Source organism: Sander lucioperca, chromosome 18 (assembly GCF_008315115.2).
Source record: "Sander lucioperca isolate FBNREF2018 chromosome 18, SLUC_FBN_1.2, whole genome shotgun sequence".
Classification (NCBI taxonomy): domain Eukaryota; kingdom Metazoa; phylum Chordata; class Actinopteri; order Perciformes; family Percidae; genus Sander; species Sander lucioperca.
The window spans coordinates 5,744,029-5,762,244 of NC_050190.1; the positions used below are offsets into that span (position 1 = coordinate 5,744,029).

General features: G+C 40.2%; 1 protein-coding gene across 2 annotated transcripts in view; it reads right to left on the reverse strand.

Annotated features, from left to right (window-relative positions):
- Nucleotides 1-18,216, reverse strand: part of alk (ALK receptor tyrosine kinase) — a 393,824-nt gene that overhangs the window by 14,608 nt on the left and 361,000 nt on the right. For both annotated transcript variants that reach the window (XM_031321258.2, XM_031321259.2), the window contains exons 14-24: nucleotides 17,559-17,669; nucleotides 16,467-16,608; nucleotides 15,273-15,440; nucleotides 13,605-13,703; nucleotides 9,118-9,273; nucleotides 7,924-8,037; nucleotides 5,622-5,808; nucleotides 1,622-1,712; nucleotides 1,297-1,361; nucleotides 1,065-1,194; nucleotides 737-834 (exon numbers count right to left, since the gene is read on the reverse strand). In XM_031321258.2, coding sequence (XP_031177118.1) covers nucleotides 737-834; nucleotides 1,065-1,194; nucleotides 1,297-1,361; nucleotides 1,622-1,712; nucleotides 5,622-5,808; nucleotides 7,924-8,037; nucleotides 9,118-9,273; nucleotides 13,605-13,703; nucleotides 15,273-15,440; nucleotides 16,467-16,608; nucleotides 17,559-17,669 — 1,361 coding nt within the window. The remainder of the gene's footprint in view (nucleotides 1-736; nucleotides 835-1,064; nucleotides 1,195-1,296; nucleotides 1,362-1,621; nucleotides 1,713-5,621; nucleotides 5,809-7,923; nucleotides 8,038-9,117; nucleotides 9,274-13,604; nucleotides 13,704-15,272; nucleotides 15,441-16,466; nucleotides 16,609-17,558; nucleotides 17,670-18,216) is intronic.

Genomic DNA, 18,216 nt, shown 5'->3' on the forward strand with positions numbered 1-18,216 from the left:
ATAGAAGCTCATGAGCCTCTGGAGAAGAGTCAGCCATTAGATGGATTGATGGGGCTTTACTGTACCACGTTGGGGCAAACAAGGTTTAATAGGCCTCGTTTGTCATTGGCCAATTCCTAGGAAGTCAAAGAGAGATATGAAGAAAGAGGGATGCACTATAATTGTCTTGATGTAATTGTGGGAGCAATTTTGACCTGATCCTTTTTTGACATGTACTTGACTTTCCTCACAGACATCCATGAAGGAGATCTTTGCAAGACAGATTCAAGAGAAGGATTTCTTTAGTCACATCATCCGGTTCACCAACCGCTGTGAATATGGATACAGAAGGGCATTTGTGCCTTGGATACAGACCGTAAAAAGGCAAGCCAGCTACCCCATCTGGCTGCTCTGATGCTAAACCCGTCACTTGTCCTTTCTGCTATCATAAGAAAATAAAAAAGAAAAAAAGGCATGCAGAGTCCATATGTTATGCTTGGACGAGTAGAAGTAGAAGTCGGCAAATAAATGTGGACTGTTAGTTTGTTCCTTTGCACATTTGCAATCCATATGTATACGCATACCCATATGTGCTGCATATTGTTTGTTTTCCTCTGTTTCACTAATCTGTTTAGGTAGGATGAATATAGGGCAGCAGAATACAATACATCCTTTCATGTGCTGTATTTGTTTATGCCAACACACTGTTGATTTTGCATATTCATATGCAAAAATGTACGGTCATCTGGTGAAGTACCTGTGTATAAATTGGTTCTCCTCCAGATACTGGCAGCCCTTAGCAATGTCTCTGGCCACATTGAGAAGGTCCACCATGGTCAGGCTGGACGGGTGCTCCTAATCAAACAGACAAATACCCAGAATGCAATATTAGTGAATATATCAGAGGCAGATTTGGAAAAAGCCTGAGGTAGTACCCGTTGTGGTTGGAAAGAAAAAGATGTAGATGAAAGTCTGACTGATCTAACTTGGATCATAGTGTGTTCAAGAACAGCAGTTGTAGCTTAAAGTGTAAAAATAAAAATAAAAAGAAATGCACTTGAGCGTGACACAGCAGTGTGTCTCACCAGCCGAGGTCTGGTCTCCCTCAGGAAAGACTTGAGGTCTCCTCCGGTCATCAGCTCCAGCAAGATGAACCTGGGCATGGCCTGCAGACTGACTCCTATACAACGCACAATGTTCTGGTGGCTGAACTTACTGCAGGGACAGAAACACAGCATGGGAAATATGTATTATTAGATGGCTTTATTGGCACTGTTTGAGGGACAGAATTTAGTCAATTGTCCAAGTGGCTCATACCTGATGATTAGAGCCTCCATGAGGAAGTCCAATTCGTCTTGCTCAGAGCAAACCTCAGGAAGGGTCTATTTTAAATAAAAATTAAAAAAAAAATGAATTGTTATACGTTTGATATAAAGTAGTTATTATATTTTGTATGTAGTGCCTGATGCATATCTCGACGACACTGACCATACTGTAAGGAAGTGAAAGAGAGGCGAAACAGCATTGTGCTGTAACCAGCAATGCAAACTATAACTCTAAAGTACTAAAGTGGATGAGGTGTTATTCGTTTAGAAGCCCATATAGAAGACTGACCTTTAAAAAACACTGGGTGAGAACTCACCTTGACTGCCACCTGCAGTGGACTTGGTTCACCCGGTATCCCCACTGCCAGCCCTTCATAGACTTCACCGAAAGCACCGTGACCCAGACCCCTGAAGGTACACAAACGCATTTATTATTTACAATTACATTTATATTTTAGACATTGAGCTGAAAGACCTGAGATATCTAGACTGAAGACATTAGAAGCAGCCAGCAGTAGAACAATAAATCCTCTGTGTCTAAAGAATGATCACCTATGGAGCTAAGTACTAAAGAAATGAGATGATACTGTAGTCAGTTTTTTTTTTTTTTTTAAATTAGTGGTTCACCTTCTGACTTGTGACATCCTGCTGCAAATATCAAAGTGGTGTACTTTGACACTAAATTATAGTTTAGATTTTGCAGCACCCTTTGCAGCCAATACATAGATTCATGACTTAAATCTAGATGGTGGAATATATTCATATATATTCATATACACAAGAAAAATAATGACTCAAAGATTAGGAACCAGAATGATAAACTAGTGAACTATAAACACATGAAGGATATATTAAAAATTGAAAAAGGCCCTGCAAAAAAAATCATTTCATATCATACACCCACTGAGACGTCCCACTTTATTATTTCAGGCTTTATTTAAACTGGTACTTTTCACATCGTGCTGTAACAGTTTGTACGAGTGGACTTTCATTAGTTACAGAACTGCTCAAAAGGGCTGTGTATTGGCAAGAATCTGGCGATACGATACATATCACAATACATGGGTCACGATTCAATATATTGCAATATATTTCGATACTGTGCGTAAGGCGATATATTGGGATTTTTTTAAAGTATAATTTTAGAAAAACTAATATTTAAAAAAAGACATGATGTTCATAAAAGTCAAAGAAGTTTACTTTAGGTAAACAATTCAGTACACAGAAAATCAAACTGCCAGTTTGGGATTGTGGTTTACAGGTTATTAGTGAGCTAATTTTTATATGCTAAAGTAGGCCAAGTTTAGCCATAGCTACATTGTTAGCTTCTAGCAAAAAGTCAGGCACTGCTAGGCACGGTTAGGCAAGGACACTAGTGGTTAGAGCTTAGATCGACCCAAAAAAATCAAGCCCAAACCTACCCGAGCCCGAGCACATTGCGTCTGAGACCGGCCCGGCCCGACACATTAACTGTAATTATGAGCCCGAGCCCGATTTAAACCAGACACTTTTTTAATACGTGGGCCGTTATAACTGACGTTCTCAAGCTCTGAAGCCTGTAAACTGCGCTGTTTGTTTATTCAGAATGGAACGGATCGCAAATGGATCCGAATGAAAAAACGTAAAAAAAATGATGAACAACATATTGTTGTCACTGCCCACGACTTGTTTAAACTGCTTCCATACCTCCGACTTTCCTCCACACTTGCTCAAAGGTAATTCTCCTGTTTTTCTTTTCATCTTCAAGCTCCATGTTGCACTTAAGATACACAATACAGCACAGCAGGCCCGGTGTGATGCGTGCGAGAGGAGGAGACTCCGCGCATAAAGTGCTGCATTTTGTAACTGCAGCCTAAATTTTGTACACATTTGTTACTTTTATATAGCTTATATATACATATTTATAATATTTCTGATTATGGCATAGCTTTCTCCCCACCCAATTAGGCTAAATAGGTAATGGATAAAAAAAAAAAAAAATTGCTTGATCAAGGGTCAGGCTCGGGCTGAGAATCTAAACTCTACTAGTGGTGTGTCTCAGCATAGCCGTCTAGCGGTAGGGGGTTTAAACACAACATAAACGTGAACCACTGTCTTAAATGAATATTTTTGAACGTAATAAAAATATAATTTTTTAAATAAAAAAAATAAATCGATATTGCCTTTTTGAAAATCGATACAGTATTGCAAAATAAAATATCGCGATACTCAAGTGTATCGATTTTTTCTTTCACCCCTACTGCTCAATATGTCATGTATGCTCAGATACTGTTATCCTTGAGTCAGACATAGGGCTGCACAATTAATCGAATTTTAATCACGATCACGATTTTGGCTTCCCACGATCAAATTCACGTGATCGAGCGATATTTAAAATGCTTCATTCCATTCATAGAACGCTCTCTATCAAAGTTTTTTTTTTTCCCAAGCTCCGTAAACCACTCTCTGATCACGTGCCTCCATGAGCCAATCAGAGTTGTTCCCTGCACCGCGCAGCTTAGTTTAGACAAAGAATTTCTAATATGGGAAGAAGTTCCACTCTCTCGTTACTTCCGGCTTCTGAACTGGTTGCAGTTCCACCAGAGTTCCATATAGGGGGCGCTCACAGGCCAGTGCAGAATGAATGGGACTCTATGGAGCTATACCCCTCAAAATCCACTTTTCTCAGGATATAATTTTTTGTCTAGTAATTTGAATGTTGCATTTGAAAGGGGAGGCTAAGAAAATACACACTGCTGGGTGTTAGATTTTTTTAAAGTGGCTTTTTTGTTCTAAAAAGCCTTTTAAAATGTCAATGACGTCATACACATACACGGCCAGAGATTCTGCTTTACGGCAAGCTCTGAGTCGCTTCCTTTGTTCTCTCGAGGCATCGACAACACAGCTGACAGGTTAGACTCTCCCTGTTAATACACGTGCTAGAAAGAGGTTTGCTAATGTTTTAAAGACCACGCCGAAATATTCACTCTGGCATTCTGGTTCTGCTTCGGATGCCGTCAAGCGGGATCTCTGATCGTAATCAGTCCTTCACTGACCAATCAGCATTCATTAGCAGAATGCTAGCGTGTTATGGGCAACAACGACTCAACCTGTAACAAATCGAAAGGGCATAAGTACTCGTTCATTCAACTTTCGACCTATAATCCATGTTGAACTTGCAAAAACTACAATCAAATCTGAGATTTCTCAACGAAAATCAGGCGAAAGAGACAAATTTAGCCGTCTAGCTCCATAGGGTCCCATTCATTTTGCACTGGACCGTGATCACCCCCAGTGGAACTCTGGTGGAACTGCAACCAAAGTAGGTACAATGGGGCTTAATAGGGAGTGGAACGGCTTTCCGTAGACGGGCTTTGGTTTAGATGTAGACATTGACAGTCCCAGAGGACAGAGAGTAACGTGAGGAAAATTCCACAACAGATAACAGTCGGTCATAAGTCGTCACAAGGTTTACCAGTTTAGCAGTAAACGCAACATTTTGTCCCGTCGGTGTTGTTTTTCATACAACAGCAGTGACCAGTGCTAGTTTGAGTCTTTTAGCTCATAGCTTTAGCGGCAGACTGTTGAACGTCCCGCTGTTGTAATCCTCTAACAGTGAAATACAGTCACACTACACTGTTTAGCTGTCAGCATTTTAGCCGTGTTTAATCCAGTTACTACTGTAGCTGACGGTAGGCTAACGTTACCTGCTGTGTAATGTGTTATTAGTGTTAACTAGCGTGACATGCAGCGATGTTTCTGGTGCCTGTAACGTCTGTTTTGGAGCATCAGAGCGCAACGCAGACATTTAAGTGGGACCGTAATTCGTGTTGCTATTTCGTCCGGTAGATACCGGGCACCGGTGTCCTATTGGCACCAGATTTTAACATGCGCCGTTAACGTGAACAGAAAATTGCGTTGCCTGTATCTTTTCACGGCAAACGCGCATGTTTGGAAAGCAGTCGCACAACAGCTGAAATGGCATACTCCTTCATAGTTTCCTTCAACAAAGGAGGAATGTAGCACAATATGGATGTATTGGCAGGAATGTAGCACAATATGGATGTGAAAGCAGTTATAATTAGCCTATTTGACAATAAAATGTGTTTTGGTTAAAATCAACAAATAATCGTGATAATTAATCGTGATCAATATATTGATCAAAATAATCGTGATTATCATTTTGGCCATAAACGTGCAGCCCTAGTCAGACATTTCACATTTCACCACAGATGTAGACAGGTGTATTCAACTCCTACTGAATTTGTTCAGGATGAGATCAAAATGTCCCAAGTAACAAGAATGCTGGTTGTGGACCTTTGATCCAGTCTCTTTTACCTGGTGAGGGAGATATTGCGGCGCGGTACTTCCTTCAGGTCGTTGACCGATGCCGTTTTGCCAGCGAAGCAGTAGTTGGGGTTGTAGTCGGTCATGATGGTGGATGCCCGCAGCTTACTGAGCTTGCAGTCTGGACTCTGCAGCTCCAGCTGAATAGACTGCAGCTCTGTGTGTTTACGTCGGTACACTGGTGAGATGCAAATGAAAGAGTTTCATTCCACTACTGAGGTATCCACAATTTAAAAAGCGAACAAAACCTTGAACCGATCTTCTTGTCGATAATTACTGCTGGCAGCCAAAGCATACCAAATGGAAAGCGTCTACAGTTATTATTTCTCTAAAGAACTTAAAAAAAAAGAAATAAATAGAATTCCTTTGTGTCTGTGAAATATTGGTTCCTCTCTATCTGATGCCAGATTTGTCTTTCTAAAATATTCAGATACATAATGTTTCAGAATGTGTACATGTTAGACACAATCACACATGTATGGCAAGAGAATGCACAAAACCAAGACAGCTTATACCTATCTTCATATTGCAAACAAATGCATTTGACAATGACACTTGCTTTTTCTCTTTCTCACACAAACACAAATCCACACACTTTATAGTGCTCAAAGCCTCGACCTGAGCTGGGAACACATTAGTCACGGGGAGAATTGTTTGTGTGTATGCTTATGTGTGTGTGTAAGAGAGTTATTTATTTACCAAGTGCTTTCTAATGTATGAGTGCCGTCAGCCACCAGCTAAGCATTCATCCATCATTAGTACATTTCATTCATCAGAGGTAGTCCCACACCCCTTCAGCTCCCGCTGTGTCTGCAAGAGTGTAGGTGGTAATCTGGATGTCTGCGAGCGTGAGAGTGAGCGTGGGTATGTGTGGAGGAGATGATGGCTCAATGAGTGCATTTGTCTGGCTGTAATAGCCTGAAACAGTCAAGCAGACGGATGTCTGCACTGGCCGCGAGGTTCAATTCCCACTCTGACAATAACCTGCTAAGGGCCGTCTGAGAGGGACCGGGACAGACACTGGAGTACTGTGTGTGTGTGTGTGTGTGTGTGCGCGTGTGAGTGACAGAGAGAGAGAGAGAGAGAGAGAGAGAGAGAGAGAGAGAGAGGGAGAGAGAGACAGAGAGTATGTGTCTATTGTGCAAACAGAAGACAAAAGCAGAAAATACAAAAACGAGTGTAATGTGAACCTCTCAGGCATTTCTTTCTTTCTTTCTTTATTTATAAAGGACAACACACATTTCTGTAAATGTGCCAGTGTTAGCCAGCCGGCTAATTTTCAACTATAGTCCTTTGGCCAGATGACTTTAGACCAGAGCAGCAAGAAGCAGCAAGCTAGCATTTAGCAGCACAGTTTGGCTCTTTAGGTTCAGTAACAACTACTTCAACTTTCCCACTTTCTCCATGTTCATTTGGTAGTTGTCAACTTCATTGTGTTAAGTTACTGCATGTCATATGTATTCTTTGTTCTCCTGAGCCAGTTACTCTCAGTGCATACTTATGACCATTGGTCACAAGTTGCATATGTATTTGAGTTGTAAACAGTAGGTAAGTGATATTCCCCTCCAATCTCCAATTGTTTAATCTGAGTAATTGTTAGTGATCTGAAGGTATACAAGAAAAAAAGATTAGAAATTTTACAACAGAACACATTTTTCTTTTTTTCATGTTTTGTGAGATTGATTTTTAATTTTGGAAGTTTAACCTTAGCTCTTATAATAAGTCTATAATAAACTGTGTAGCTAAAATAGACACAGACACAAAACCCTTAAGGGCAAAATGCCATTACAGCATTGCTGCTGTATTTTGGAGCACTGCAGTGTTGATGCAATGCATCAAAATCAATGCCTGCAACAGTGGCATTATGTATAAACTGGCATTTAATGTGTTGGAATTTTGAAAAGTAATGAATATTTGGTAGTTATGATCACGATTGAAGTTGGTTAAAAGATTTAACGCAGTGAAAGTGGAAAAATAATATTAATATATCATTTTTTTAAATTTTTTTGACATGGACATTTTTGTCCTCTAAGGACATCAGAGCAACTTTTACAGTGAGGCACAAGGGTTAATTTGTACCACATATTGTGATTTAACTATCCTTAAACCCTATTCGCACAGGATTGGCATCATGTGGGAACCTTGTGTGAAAAGAAAACATTTTACTTGACAAATTACAGACATGGCCGATTCGCACAGGATTAAGATCACAGACAACCTCCGTAATTATTACAAATGACTAGACGTCACCAGGTAATACTAATCCAGTGCGAATAGGGATTTACTAACTTACTTATCATGACTCCTGACACAGCCAGCAGCAGGGCCGCGATGAGGGCAGAGGTGCCCACAGACAGACCCAGTGCCAGGTGGGAGAGAGACGGCTGGGGAGGCAGCAGGGACACCTCTGCAAGACAAGGGGAAACAACAGCGTTGCACAGTTGTTATCTTCCCCAGAGGAGTATTAACATTCACTTTGCCACTCTGATCCCCCACTTAATTAATGATGTGAAAGCGATGACACAACAGAGCTTAGGAGCAGCGACGACCGGTGCATGTCAATTCCCTTTTCAATGGCAAGGGAAGATCTCATTTCACTTGTCTAAGCTGAGGAACAAATCTGCACACCGAGAGAGACCATATTGAGATGATGACCTTTTATGACCTAGCATCATAGAATTATCTACTGCTTGTCATTCGGAGAGCAGATTTGCAAATCATAGGGCAAGGAGACACTCTAGGTCATTAAGATAGCATTGAAATGGTAATAGCCCTGTTATTTTGCTTCAAATTATAAAGTGACATCCTGCCATATTAATTCATTTCAGATCTACATTCATATACTCATGATTCATCTGAGATTACTAATCATAATTGAGGAGGCAATTCTAGGTCCAGAGGAGGTTGTCTACACTCCTTTGTTGCAGTTTAACTCAAGAAGAAGACACGGCACATGTGAAAACTGATTTTTAGTCAAGGTTGACTTAATCTATTGCCAGTCGCAAGAATTTAGGCTCATTCAGAATCCATTGTACAATATCACTACATGAGTATCCAGGTTAAGTCTTTTAACCTACGTCCTTGACATGATAGGATAAAGAGCTATTATCTGAGTGTGGCACAGAGATAAATCACAGAGCAAGACTCAACCAGCTGACATTGCAATAGGTATATTCATTTTCATTAACGGGTTAGGTTATCCTACAGATTTATTATTATGAATGATTAAGGCCTTATTACAAAAAACATTTCCTTAGATAAAGATTCAATAAAGTACAGAGCCTCCCAGGCTTAATTACTTCTGCAGATTAATTCATTATCTATTCACAGAGTCACAGTCTATTACAGGTACAATTACATTCAGTTTAACTAATTTCTACGTTTGGATTAATGTCATTTACTTGTGTGGAAGACAGAGAAAATGACTAAGGTTCTTCATTACAGATTGTAAAGTATGTGTGTGTATGTGCCGTACTATATGTCAGACCTGTAGCGTTGATGCAGGACACCCTGTCTGGTGCCAGGATCAGGTCATCATCACAGTAGCAGACGATACTGTCCTTAGTCTCGTGGCATTCGCCGCTCTCACAGTGGCTGCAGTTCTGCACTGGACTGATGATCACCTCCCCATCCCCCTCCATAGCTTCACACACACACACACACACACACACACACACACACACACACACACACACACACACACACACACACACAATGAACAGAGTTTTGATTAGATCTCCAGGATGTTAAAATGAGCAAAGGTTAAATAACACTCACATGTAATTTACTAGAAATTGATTTAATTAATTAATGTATGAGGATGGCTTTTCTAGGTTTAATTCTCACCACCATAATCACCCAGTTTACAGCCAGTTACATGAACCATAGAGTAAATCAGTGGTTCTCAACTAAGAGATTCACAAGACAATTTCTGGGGGTTGCCAGATGGTTGTGGAGAAAACAAACTAAATGAACATATTTTTGACTGGAAAATGGGTTTTACATTAGATCACCTCTACCAGTGATACAATTTGCCTTAGAATAGATTTGATTTGAGTGTGTTTGTGAGAGTCAAAGTGTGCATGGACATGACTGACAACAGAACCCTGAGCTCCCAACAAGCTTTGGAAATATTGGCTGGACTTTCTGTAATATAGAATTACATTCATAGCCAAAAACATTGTGGAATATCCAGTGTGTTATTTGTTCAGAAGTGCTTGCCCATGAAAGCTTAAAACTAATTAAACTGAAGAGACATTTGAAAACGAAACACATCTCTCACATTAACAAACCCTTACACTGCCCAGACATTATCAGTGGTAAAATCGCTCTGTGCTGGCTGTGCCATTATTTTCCTATGGGGAGAGCGGTAGCACACCACTAAGATGAATTGCCACCAAGCACTGCGCTCAAAGTTCAAATTATTTTAACTATGACCTCAGTTGCCGCCGACCTTTCAAATCTCAACCAATAACAGCTGTATGTAACATAGCTAGAAGCAATGATAACGTATATCTGCGCTGCGCTTTGCCTCTGCGTGCGTCTGCACTATAGTCTGCGCCTCTTATCTGAGAGTTTTTTTCAATGTAATGGAGGATAACTATGGTGAGAAGGTGCTAGCTGTTAAAACTAAACCAAACTGTCATCACGAATAATCAGAGCATTCACAATAATCACTCTAAATCATCAGGGGTGTGTCTTGAATAAATGTTATCAAATAGAGGTTTGTTGGCAAATGGGTGGAGGAGTTTGAAAACTCCTGGTTTACAGCACATTCAAGTAATTTTGTCCTGGAAGTTTTATATATATGGAAAATGTGGTTACTGAACTTTATCTGGTAAATTATATGAAAAATGAATGAGGATTCCTGCAGTGGGCATCCAGTTTTTGTGAACATGAAAATCCAAAGCCTTAAACCTGTAAACCAACAATGGTTTACCAGTGTACTACCCAGCCAGTACAAACTATAAGAGATGAATCGAGCCAGTGTGTGTCATTATGTTGTGTGGGGGGCCGAAAGCCTGGATATTTTCATTCCAGCCTACTCTTACCTTAAACCAAATGAATTTACTGATTCAAACTGAAGGTGTGTTAATCAGTGAAACGATCTGCTGTGGTCTTGGCTGGAACAAAACCTGCAGACTCTCTGCCCTCCATGACACAACTGCTCAATCCACCATAAATTGTTTTAGAAAATTTTTTACAACATCCATTACTTCATTTAGATCTAAAAAGAACCAATTTTCTTAATTGTAAACTACAGCAAGTACGGACAAATCAGTCTAACATGAATTAGTTATGGGCTGTCCGTGAAAGCTTGTACTGGTTGGTAAGCAAAGCAAATGCATTCATCTGCAGAATCTATTTTCTCTCATCATTCTGTTATCAGCTTTAAGTACAGATACATAAATCTACCCCTAAAAAACGTTGAAAGGTTTCGAAGGAAGAATACTAATGTCTCGAGTACAGATGTTGACTGCATAATAAAGGGTGGGCGTGATTCTCATTTTTGGGGCTTTTCCGCCTTTATTTTGATAGGACAGCTAGGTGAGAAAGGGGAGAGATAGGGGGAAGACATGCAGGAAATCGTCACAGGTCGGATTCGAACCCTGAACCTCTGCGTCAAGGCATAAACCTCCCAGTGTATGTGCGCCTGCTCTACCCACTGACCCAACCCGGCCACGTGATTCTCTTTTCTGAATACTACTGGAGTGAGAAAGGTGATGAGGTCTTCTCTATTACATTTAATAAATATTTCTTAATGATATTATTCAACACTGAAACAGTTTCTCCACTATCAAAGCTAGACAAGTATACCTATACATATACATACTTTTCCTCCCCTAAGCTTGTTAAATAATGATTTGCTTGAATTGACATGCACATGAAATTTTTTATTTTCTCTTTCATATATAGTAGCTGAGTAAGGTTATTGAAGCTCTCCTGGCCCTCCTGGCCCTTTAATGACATGAATGTTTCCACCCAGTGACAGCAGTATGATTGGATGACGGTGTAGTCCTATGTGTGTTCTTCCTTCTGACTGGTTTTGAAGCAGCCTATGTTCAATGGATTAGGGCACTCTGTTGCGTTCCGGTTGCCTATATCAACATTAATGGTATGATTTTTGATCCTCTTTTAGGTCTTTCAATGCACACAGCAAGGTTGTTCACCATCACCTGCTGTTTTCATTTCAGCTCGAGAATCTACCTGTGCAGTTCAAGCTGAGGAAGAAATTACTGGTGTAGCCATTTGTGATTACAAATTCAAACCACAAATGCCCTTAACCCCTATGCATCGCTAAGGACATTTCGATCATTTTGGCTGTGTTAATGCATAAAGAACCAGTCAAAGGTTTGGACGCACTTTTCCAACTAATTAAAACATTTAACTCGGTGAAAGTGGAAAATAATATATAATAATATTAATTCATCATGATTTTATAGCAGTTTTAGGAAGGGAGGATTTTGTCCTCTAAGGCAGTGGTTCTCAAAATATACACCCTTTGCTCTAAAGTAACAAGTGTTTTTTTTTTGTTTTTTTTTTATCTGACACTGCACAAAATGTATCAAAATCAGTGTTGTTGCTAATCATTGACATATCCCAGACTGTGGGAAAAAAAAAAAAATTCCCTCTGGCATTTAGAATACATGGCATTAGAACTATTTGGTAGTAATGACCAGGACTGAAGTTGGTTCAAAGAATTAACTCAGTGAAAGTGGGATTGTGAAATTATATTTTTATGGCAGTTTTTGAAGTGAACATTTTTGTCCTCTAAGGACAGAGCAACTGTTTTAAAGGGATGCACAAGGGTTGAACCTGTACACCCTTACACAGATGATATTTTTTTTTAATTATCAAATTAAAGATATTACTACCTAGTATTCCACCCTGCATGTTATGATAATGATTCTGGCCATCGGGTAATTTACAGGTTATAAATCTTGTCACTTTCTGTCATATAATTTGTCATTTTCTTTGTCATGAGGCTACAAAAATGGGGACACTATATGTATTTGGGAGTTGGTGCTGGACAAATAACATAAGTTTATTGCTTGGCCAGCACTACAGTTTTATCTTAAGACAACATCTTATGATTAGCGATCTTCTTAGCGATTGAATTTCCTTCCTTAATTAAAAACACAACAGTGTGTTAACCAGCTGGGAAAATAGAGAGGAATGAGAACAATGTGTACTTTAATAAATTAAAAAGTCTGTGTAGTTTGAAACAAAAAAGTTCAGCTGAAATTCCCTCTGAAGACTTTTTTCTTCAGAGGAAATTAAGTGAGTTCGATGACTAATTGAGGAGTGTGGATGTCGGAAGGAGCACAGCCTCACCAGACAGCATCACCCCTATTAAAGCTCAATGGGAGAGAGATACTCTCAAAGTGCGTACTTTGCTACAGCCAAATGGAAGACAATTTTAAAAAGCACTTCAATTTCTATTTCCCATTTTCCTATTTCTCTCTATAGCTGAGTGAAGTGGGAATCTTAGATGATGTATGGATGGACATCGCTGCAGCTGAATTTTTCAGTCAGACTGTGTTTTTAGTACCTGTCATGTAAATGTAAATAGAGCAGAGAAGGGTCAACAGGTGCACACTAGATGGATTTACTGAGCAGTTCTTTCCATCTGGAGGCGTTTTAATCAAATAATCGGGGTGTGTCTTCTGTCAGAAAACTCCAGACTCTCTTCCCTCCGTGGCTGTCCATATCTGCTGCACATCTTTACAATATCCTTTTTTCAGATGTGACAGACAGAAGCAACTCATTCTCTAACCGGGTGTATCACAACAAGAACTCATTTAAAATGTCAACAGCAAAAAACTGTTTTTCTAATCATTTCTGTGAAGTACAAACACATTGCCTCACCTATAAACACTACAAAGTATTAAGCACTGAATACAAATTACTGCAGGCGTTATTATTGCAGACGTTGACTGCTGACTAGTTTGGCGGTCTATCTTTTCACATTACCTTTCAGAGGGTAGAGGAAGGGCTCTCCCTCTGGACTGAGGAAGGACGTGCCATCGTCTCCGTCGTGTTTGGCGTTGTTATCTATGGAGGTGTTACCACCTAGACACCAGAATCCAAAACACAGTGACAAACCTTTGGTGCATCCGTATACTAATTTACACATGCTATATTCTATGGGAATTGGACAAAAACATTTAAAAGCACATTTTACAGACAGAAACACAAGGATTGGATTGTCCACACAGGACTCTTACAGTATCATCTGCTGTAACCCCAGTCACATTTACTCTGATTGTCCTCCCTTTGTACCCATATACAGTACATGTTTGTATTTACATATTTCATCCTTTTGCCTCCCAATGCATTCTAATATAATATATATATTTAAAATGTCAATGTAATTTCTGTTTATGCCTTATGCTGTACTTCCCCCAGTTATCTACTGTGGCTCATTAAAGTTTATCTTTCACACTGCTTAATGATATACACTCAGTACAATGAGATACAAGATGTCATACTTTAATACTGTGTTTGAACAATTCATGGTCTAATCCAGAGTGATTTCAAATGATTGAGCAGTTAGAGGGACAGGACATGCAACTATTTCTGGGATATGACCTAATCCCTTATCTGTGTAAAGCGGGATTTATGCTTCTGTGGAGGCTCCACGCAGAGCTTTCGCCGTAGCCTATATAAGTGGCCTAAAGTTTATACTTGTGCGTTGGTGTGTGCGTCGATCTCTAAGAGAATATCAGGGCCAGCATGTGTGTGTGTGTGTGTGTGTGGAGAGCGTGTGGTAGAGCGAGTGAGAGAATGACGTTGATTAGCTTCGGAGCGAGCAGTCATAGTGGGAGAAACAAAGTGTCTCCCCTGTGCTTTCTGACCACGGTGGGAAATCTTTAGCAGGAAAAGTTAACCCTCTTCTTAAATTCATGTTGCTTATGGAGAAGGAGAACCAGTAAATGAGTTGGGGGAAAAGCAAACCTACCAAGACACAGCCAAGCAGACGAATCACAGTTGTTGCGGTTTGTGTCGCTGCGACGTAAAGTTAAATTTTTTGAGAGGTGCACGTCAGGCAACGGCGTAGGGTCCGGATCTCCACGTTAGGGATGCAACAATTCGAAATTTTGTTGGTACGATTATAGACTGAAAAATAATCACGGTTTCACGATTATTATGCATTAATTAATTTGACTGCTAATGTATGAAATTACATGAACACTTTAGATTTGAATGTGTTTTTTATTGCTGCCAGAAATAACACCGTAACAGTTTTGAATGTTTTGAAAATGATTATATGATCAATGATCAACCTTTAGACTAGAGGTGAATCAGTCACACCACAAACAAAAACAGTGCTGTCCTTATTAAGAAGAAGTTGGCCCTTTTTGGGCTAGAAACGGCCCTGCTAGCTGGTGTGTCTAAAAGTTGAAGGAGCTGATAGACAAGATCCACCTGTCACAGGGAGATGCGCAGCATGTTGCCAAGGAATAAATGCGATGGTCATGGGTGAGCCGGCAAAAAAGAAGCAGAAAGCTAGGAAAGCATTGTCGGAGGAACAGAGAAAGAGGAAACAGCGTAGATTTAACACAGAAGCATAAATTGGCCTTAAACTCTATTTATTTCACTTTTTTTCTGGATGTTCCAGAAAAGATCTTTTGGACTCACCTCTGTAGCCTCCGCCGGCACCCCCGGACATACAGCCACCCCCGCCGCCCCCGAAGCCGCCGCGGGTCTGCCAGAACTTATGACAGGCCTGCCCTCCCTGGCCTCCGAGCACCAGCGGTCTGCCACCCTGACTGACAGGAAGACTGTCATTCCAACCTCCGCCTCCACCTGTCACGAAACACAACACATCTTTGATATGATGTGGAGTTATATGCTGTGTAGTGAATCAGAGTGTGTGTAACATAAAGAGAGAGTGAGGCAGTAAGCTCATGGGTAAATGTTGTGGGGAAAATGCTAAACTGCAGAAATGCAGCGTGTCTATTGGCAGGCACACACACACACACACACACACACACACACACCCCCACCTGGTAACACAAGATAAAAGTTATAGCTCACATATTCCCCAACAGTAGCCAATTTAATTTTCCTCTTTCATTTCCCTCCTTCTCTGACGGCTGAGAGATACAAACAAATGACGAAAAATACACATCTCACCACACTGGCAACAATACACCCCAGGCATTTTGAATATTTAATTTTTCATTCACTACGTTTCCTCAAAAGTAAACCTTAAGCTTTGTGAAAATGTAAAAATCAATATCTTATGTTTTCTTGGCTGTTAGTCAACACTGAGCACATAAATAATGCAATGTGCAGTGCGCATGGATGTAACATTACACTGGTAAAATAGAGCATGTAGTTCTGTGCTCCATATGAATAATCATGATTAGGGCCCTGCTGTATTTTGTTTTCACCAAAACTGGCATACTAAGATGGAACGTCTACGAAACGTATGCATTAAGACAGAAATAAACACCTCCAGGATAAATGGAAATGTTTACAAGTACAGGTAGACATCAGCACTGCCACTTCAGGCTATCAGTAAACTCAGCTTATTAGTTTGTGTGCATGCAGAGGGGAATACAATAAACGGCGCCATTGTCATCATAAAGTGGGGAAAGATAAGCCATATACAGTACACTACAGTTCTGTAATGGGGTATTAGTCATCTGCTCATCTCATGCATACTAACTACACTGTCTCTCCCTGGACCAAGCTCTCTCACTAACACTCACACAACTGCTACAAACTATACACTCAGTATATTGATTTTCCCTACACATGCACAACACACAATCAGCTGCACACACATTCAAATGGTACCAACATACATTTGAAAGCTGTGTTTACCTGCAGCGTTTGACTTCCCGTTGCGTCCCGGTTGGCTGGGGTCATAGTCCATCTGCTCCAGCTGGGTCTCTGATAGGCTGCTGTAGCCTCGACCACCTCCGCCAGCAGCGATGATGAGGGGGAAATACACATCTTTGTCCACCTGGGTAATTATTGTTTATAGTTAGATTTACGTGATACCTGCTCTTCAAAGGAGTAGTTCATGATTTTGGGAAAAACGCTTATTTGCTTTCTTTCTGAGAGTTCGATAAGAAGATTCATACCATCTAATGTGTGTATGGTAATTATGTCGCTGGAGCCATCAGTTGTTTAGCTTAGTTTAGCATAAAGACTGGAATTTAATGGAAAAAGATAGCCTGGCTCTGTCTAAAGGTAACAGAATCTGCCTACCAGCAGCCCTAAAGCTCATAAGTTAACATCAGGGTTTGAGTTATAATTAGTTTTTGTGGGGGTCTCTAAAATAACTAACGTTAGCGATGTGGATAAATAAATAAAATAGGGTTCCTAGTACGCGCACTCTCATTAATAGGTATCGCTGATGCAATGATTATTTTTGTTGTATTTCCACAGGACAGATGAAGACATGAAAGGGGAGAGAGAAGGGGATGGACATGCAGCAAAGGGCCGCAGGTCGGAGCCAAACCCGCGGCCGCTGCGTCGAGGAGCAAATCTCCACATATGTGCGCCCGCTCTACCAACTGAGCTAAACCAGCCACTGGTGCAATATTTTACTACACACCTTGTGATTTGGTGGTAAAGTTCAGCCATGCTGTCATTCACTACAGAATATGGGGTGTTTGGAAAAAACTCTCTCATATTAACATAAATAATACTAATTACATTGAACTTCAAACCTTATCTCAGTGAAATGAATAGCTTGAATGATACGGTGGTAATGACAACATGTTGATATCCCCAAAACCTGCATTGTTATATGTATTGTACTTGTAGCAACAGAGAGACTGGGTTGATTTTATATATGAGACACATATTTTCATCATAGCATACAAATTCTTTACAAACTACGTGCAGTTTCAAAATATTAAACATAAAAATATCTCCCTGTCCCTGAGTGTGTCATTCCCTTCTTACCTTGAACACATAAGTAGCCCCGCCACCTCCACCTCCGCCCCCTTTCACTTGGGTTTTGTTCACCATCATGCCGCTCTGTTCCAGGCAGATCCTGTTCAGCTTGAAGTTGGACTGCAGGGAAGGAGAGAGATGTCAGTTCACCAAAGAATTGCTTTTATGGATGTCACTGTATGAGAAGGCTGAGCAGTTGCCAAACCCCCAGCTGCTGTGAGTCTAAGGCTTTAGCATTAAAATGGTGAGCAAATACCACACAGAAATATCCAGATGCACACAGGAACTGAGAGGCAAGGACCGATGTTCCCTTTATAAGACAATTCCAGTGAGACTGGAGTTATTTACTGATTTCCTGTTTATATGACTGTAAATCTGTCTGACTATTGTAGAACAGCTTCCTGTTCATAGTGATGGATTAATGGTACTGGCTGAATAAGACATCTCTGGAGTTGATTTCTATGCTATTTGAAACCTAATTGAAGTAAATGAGGCTGATGGGTTTGACAATTTTGTAAACAATCAAGCTCTATTTACACATCTGCAACATAATTAACTATACAGTATATAGAATTAGTTTTTGTCATTAAATGAATGTTATATCCAATCAATCCCCCACCACTGGAAACACTTGCAATGATAGTTTGTCACACCTGCCTATCTTTAT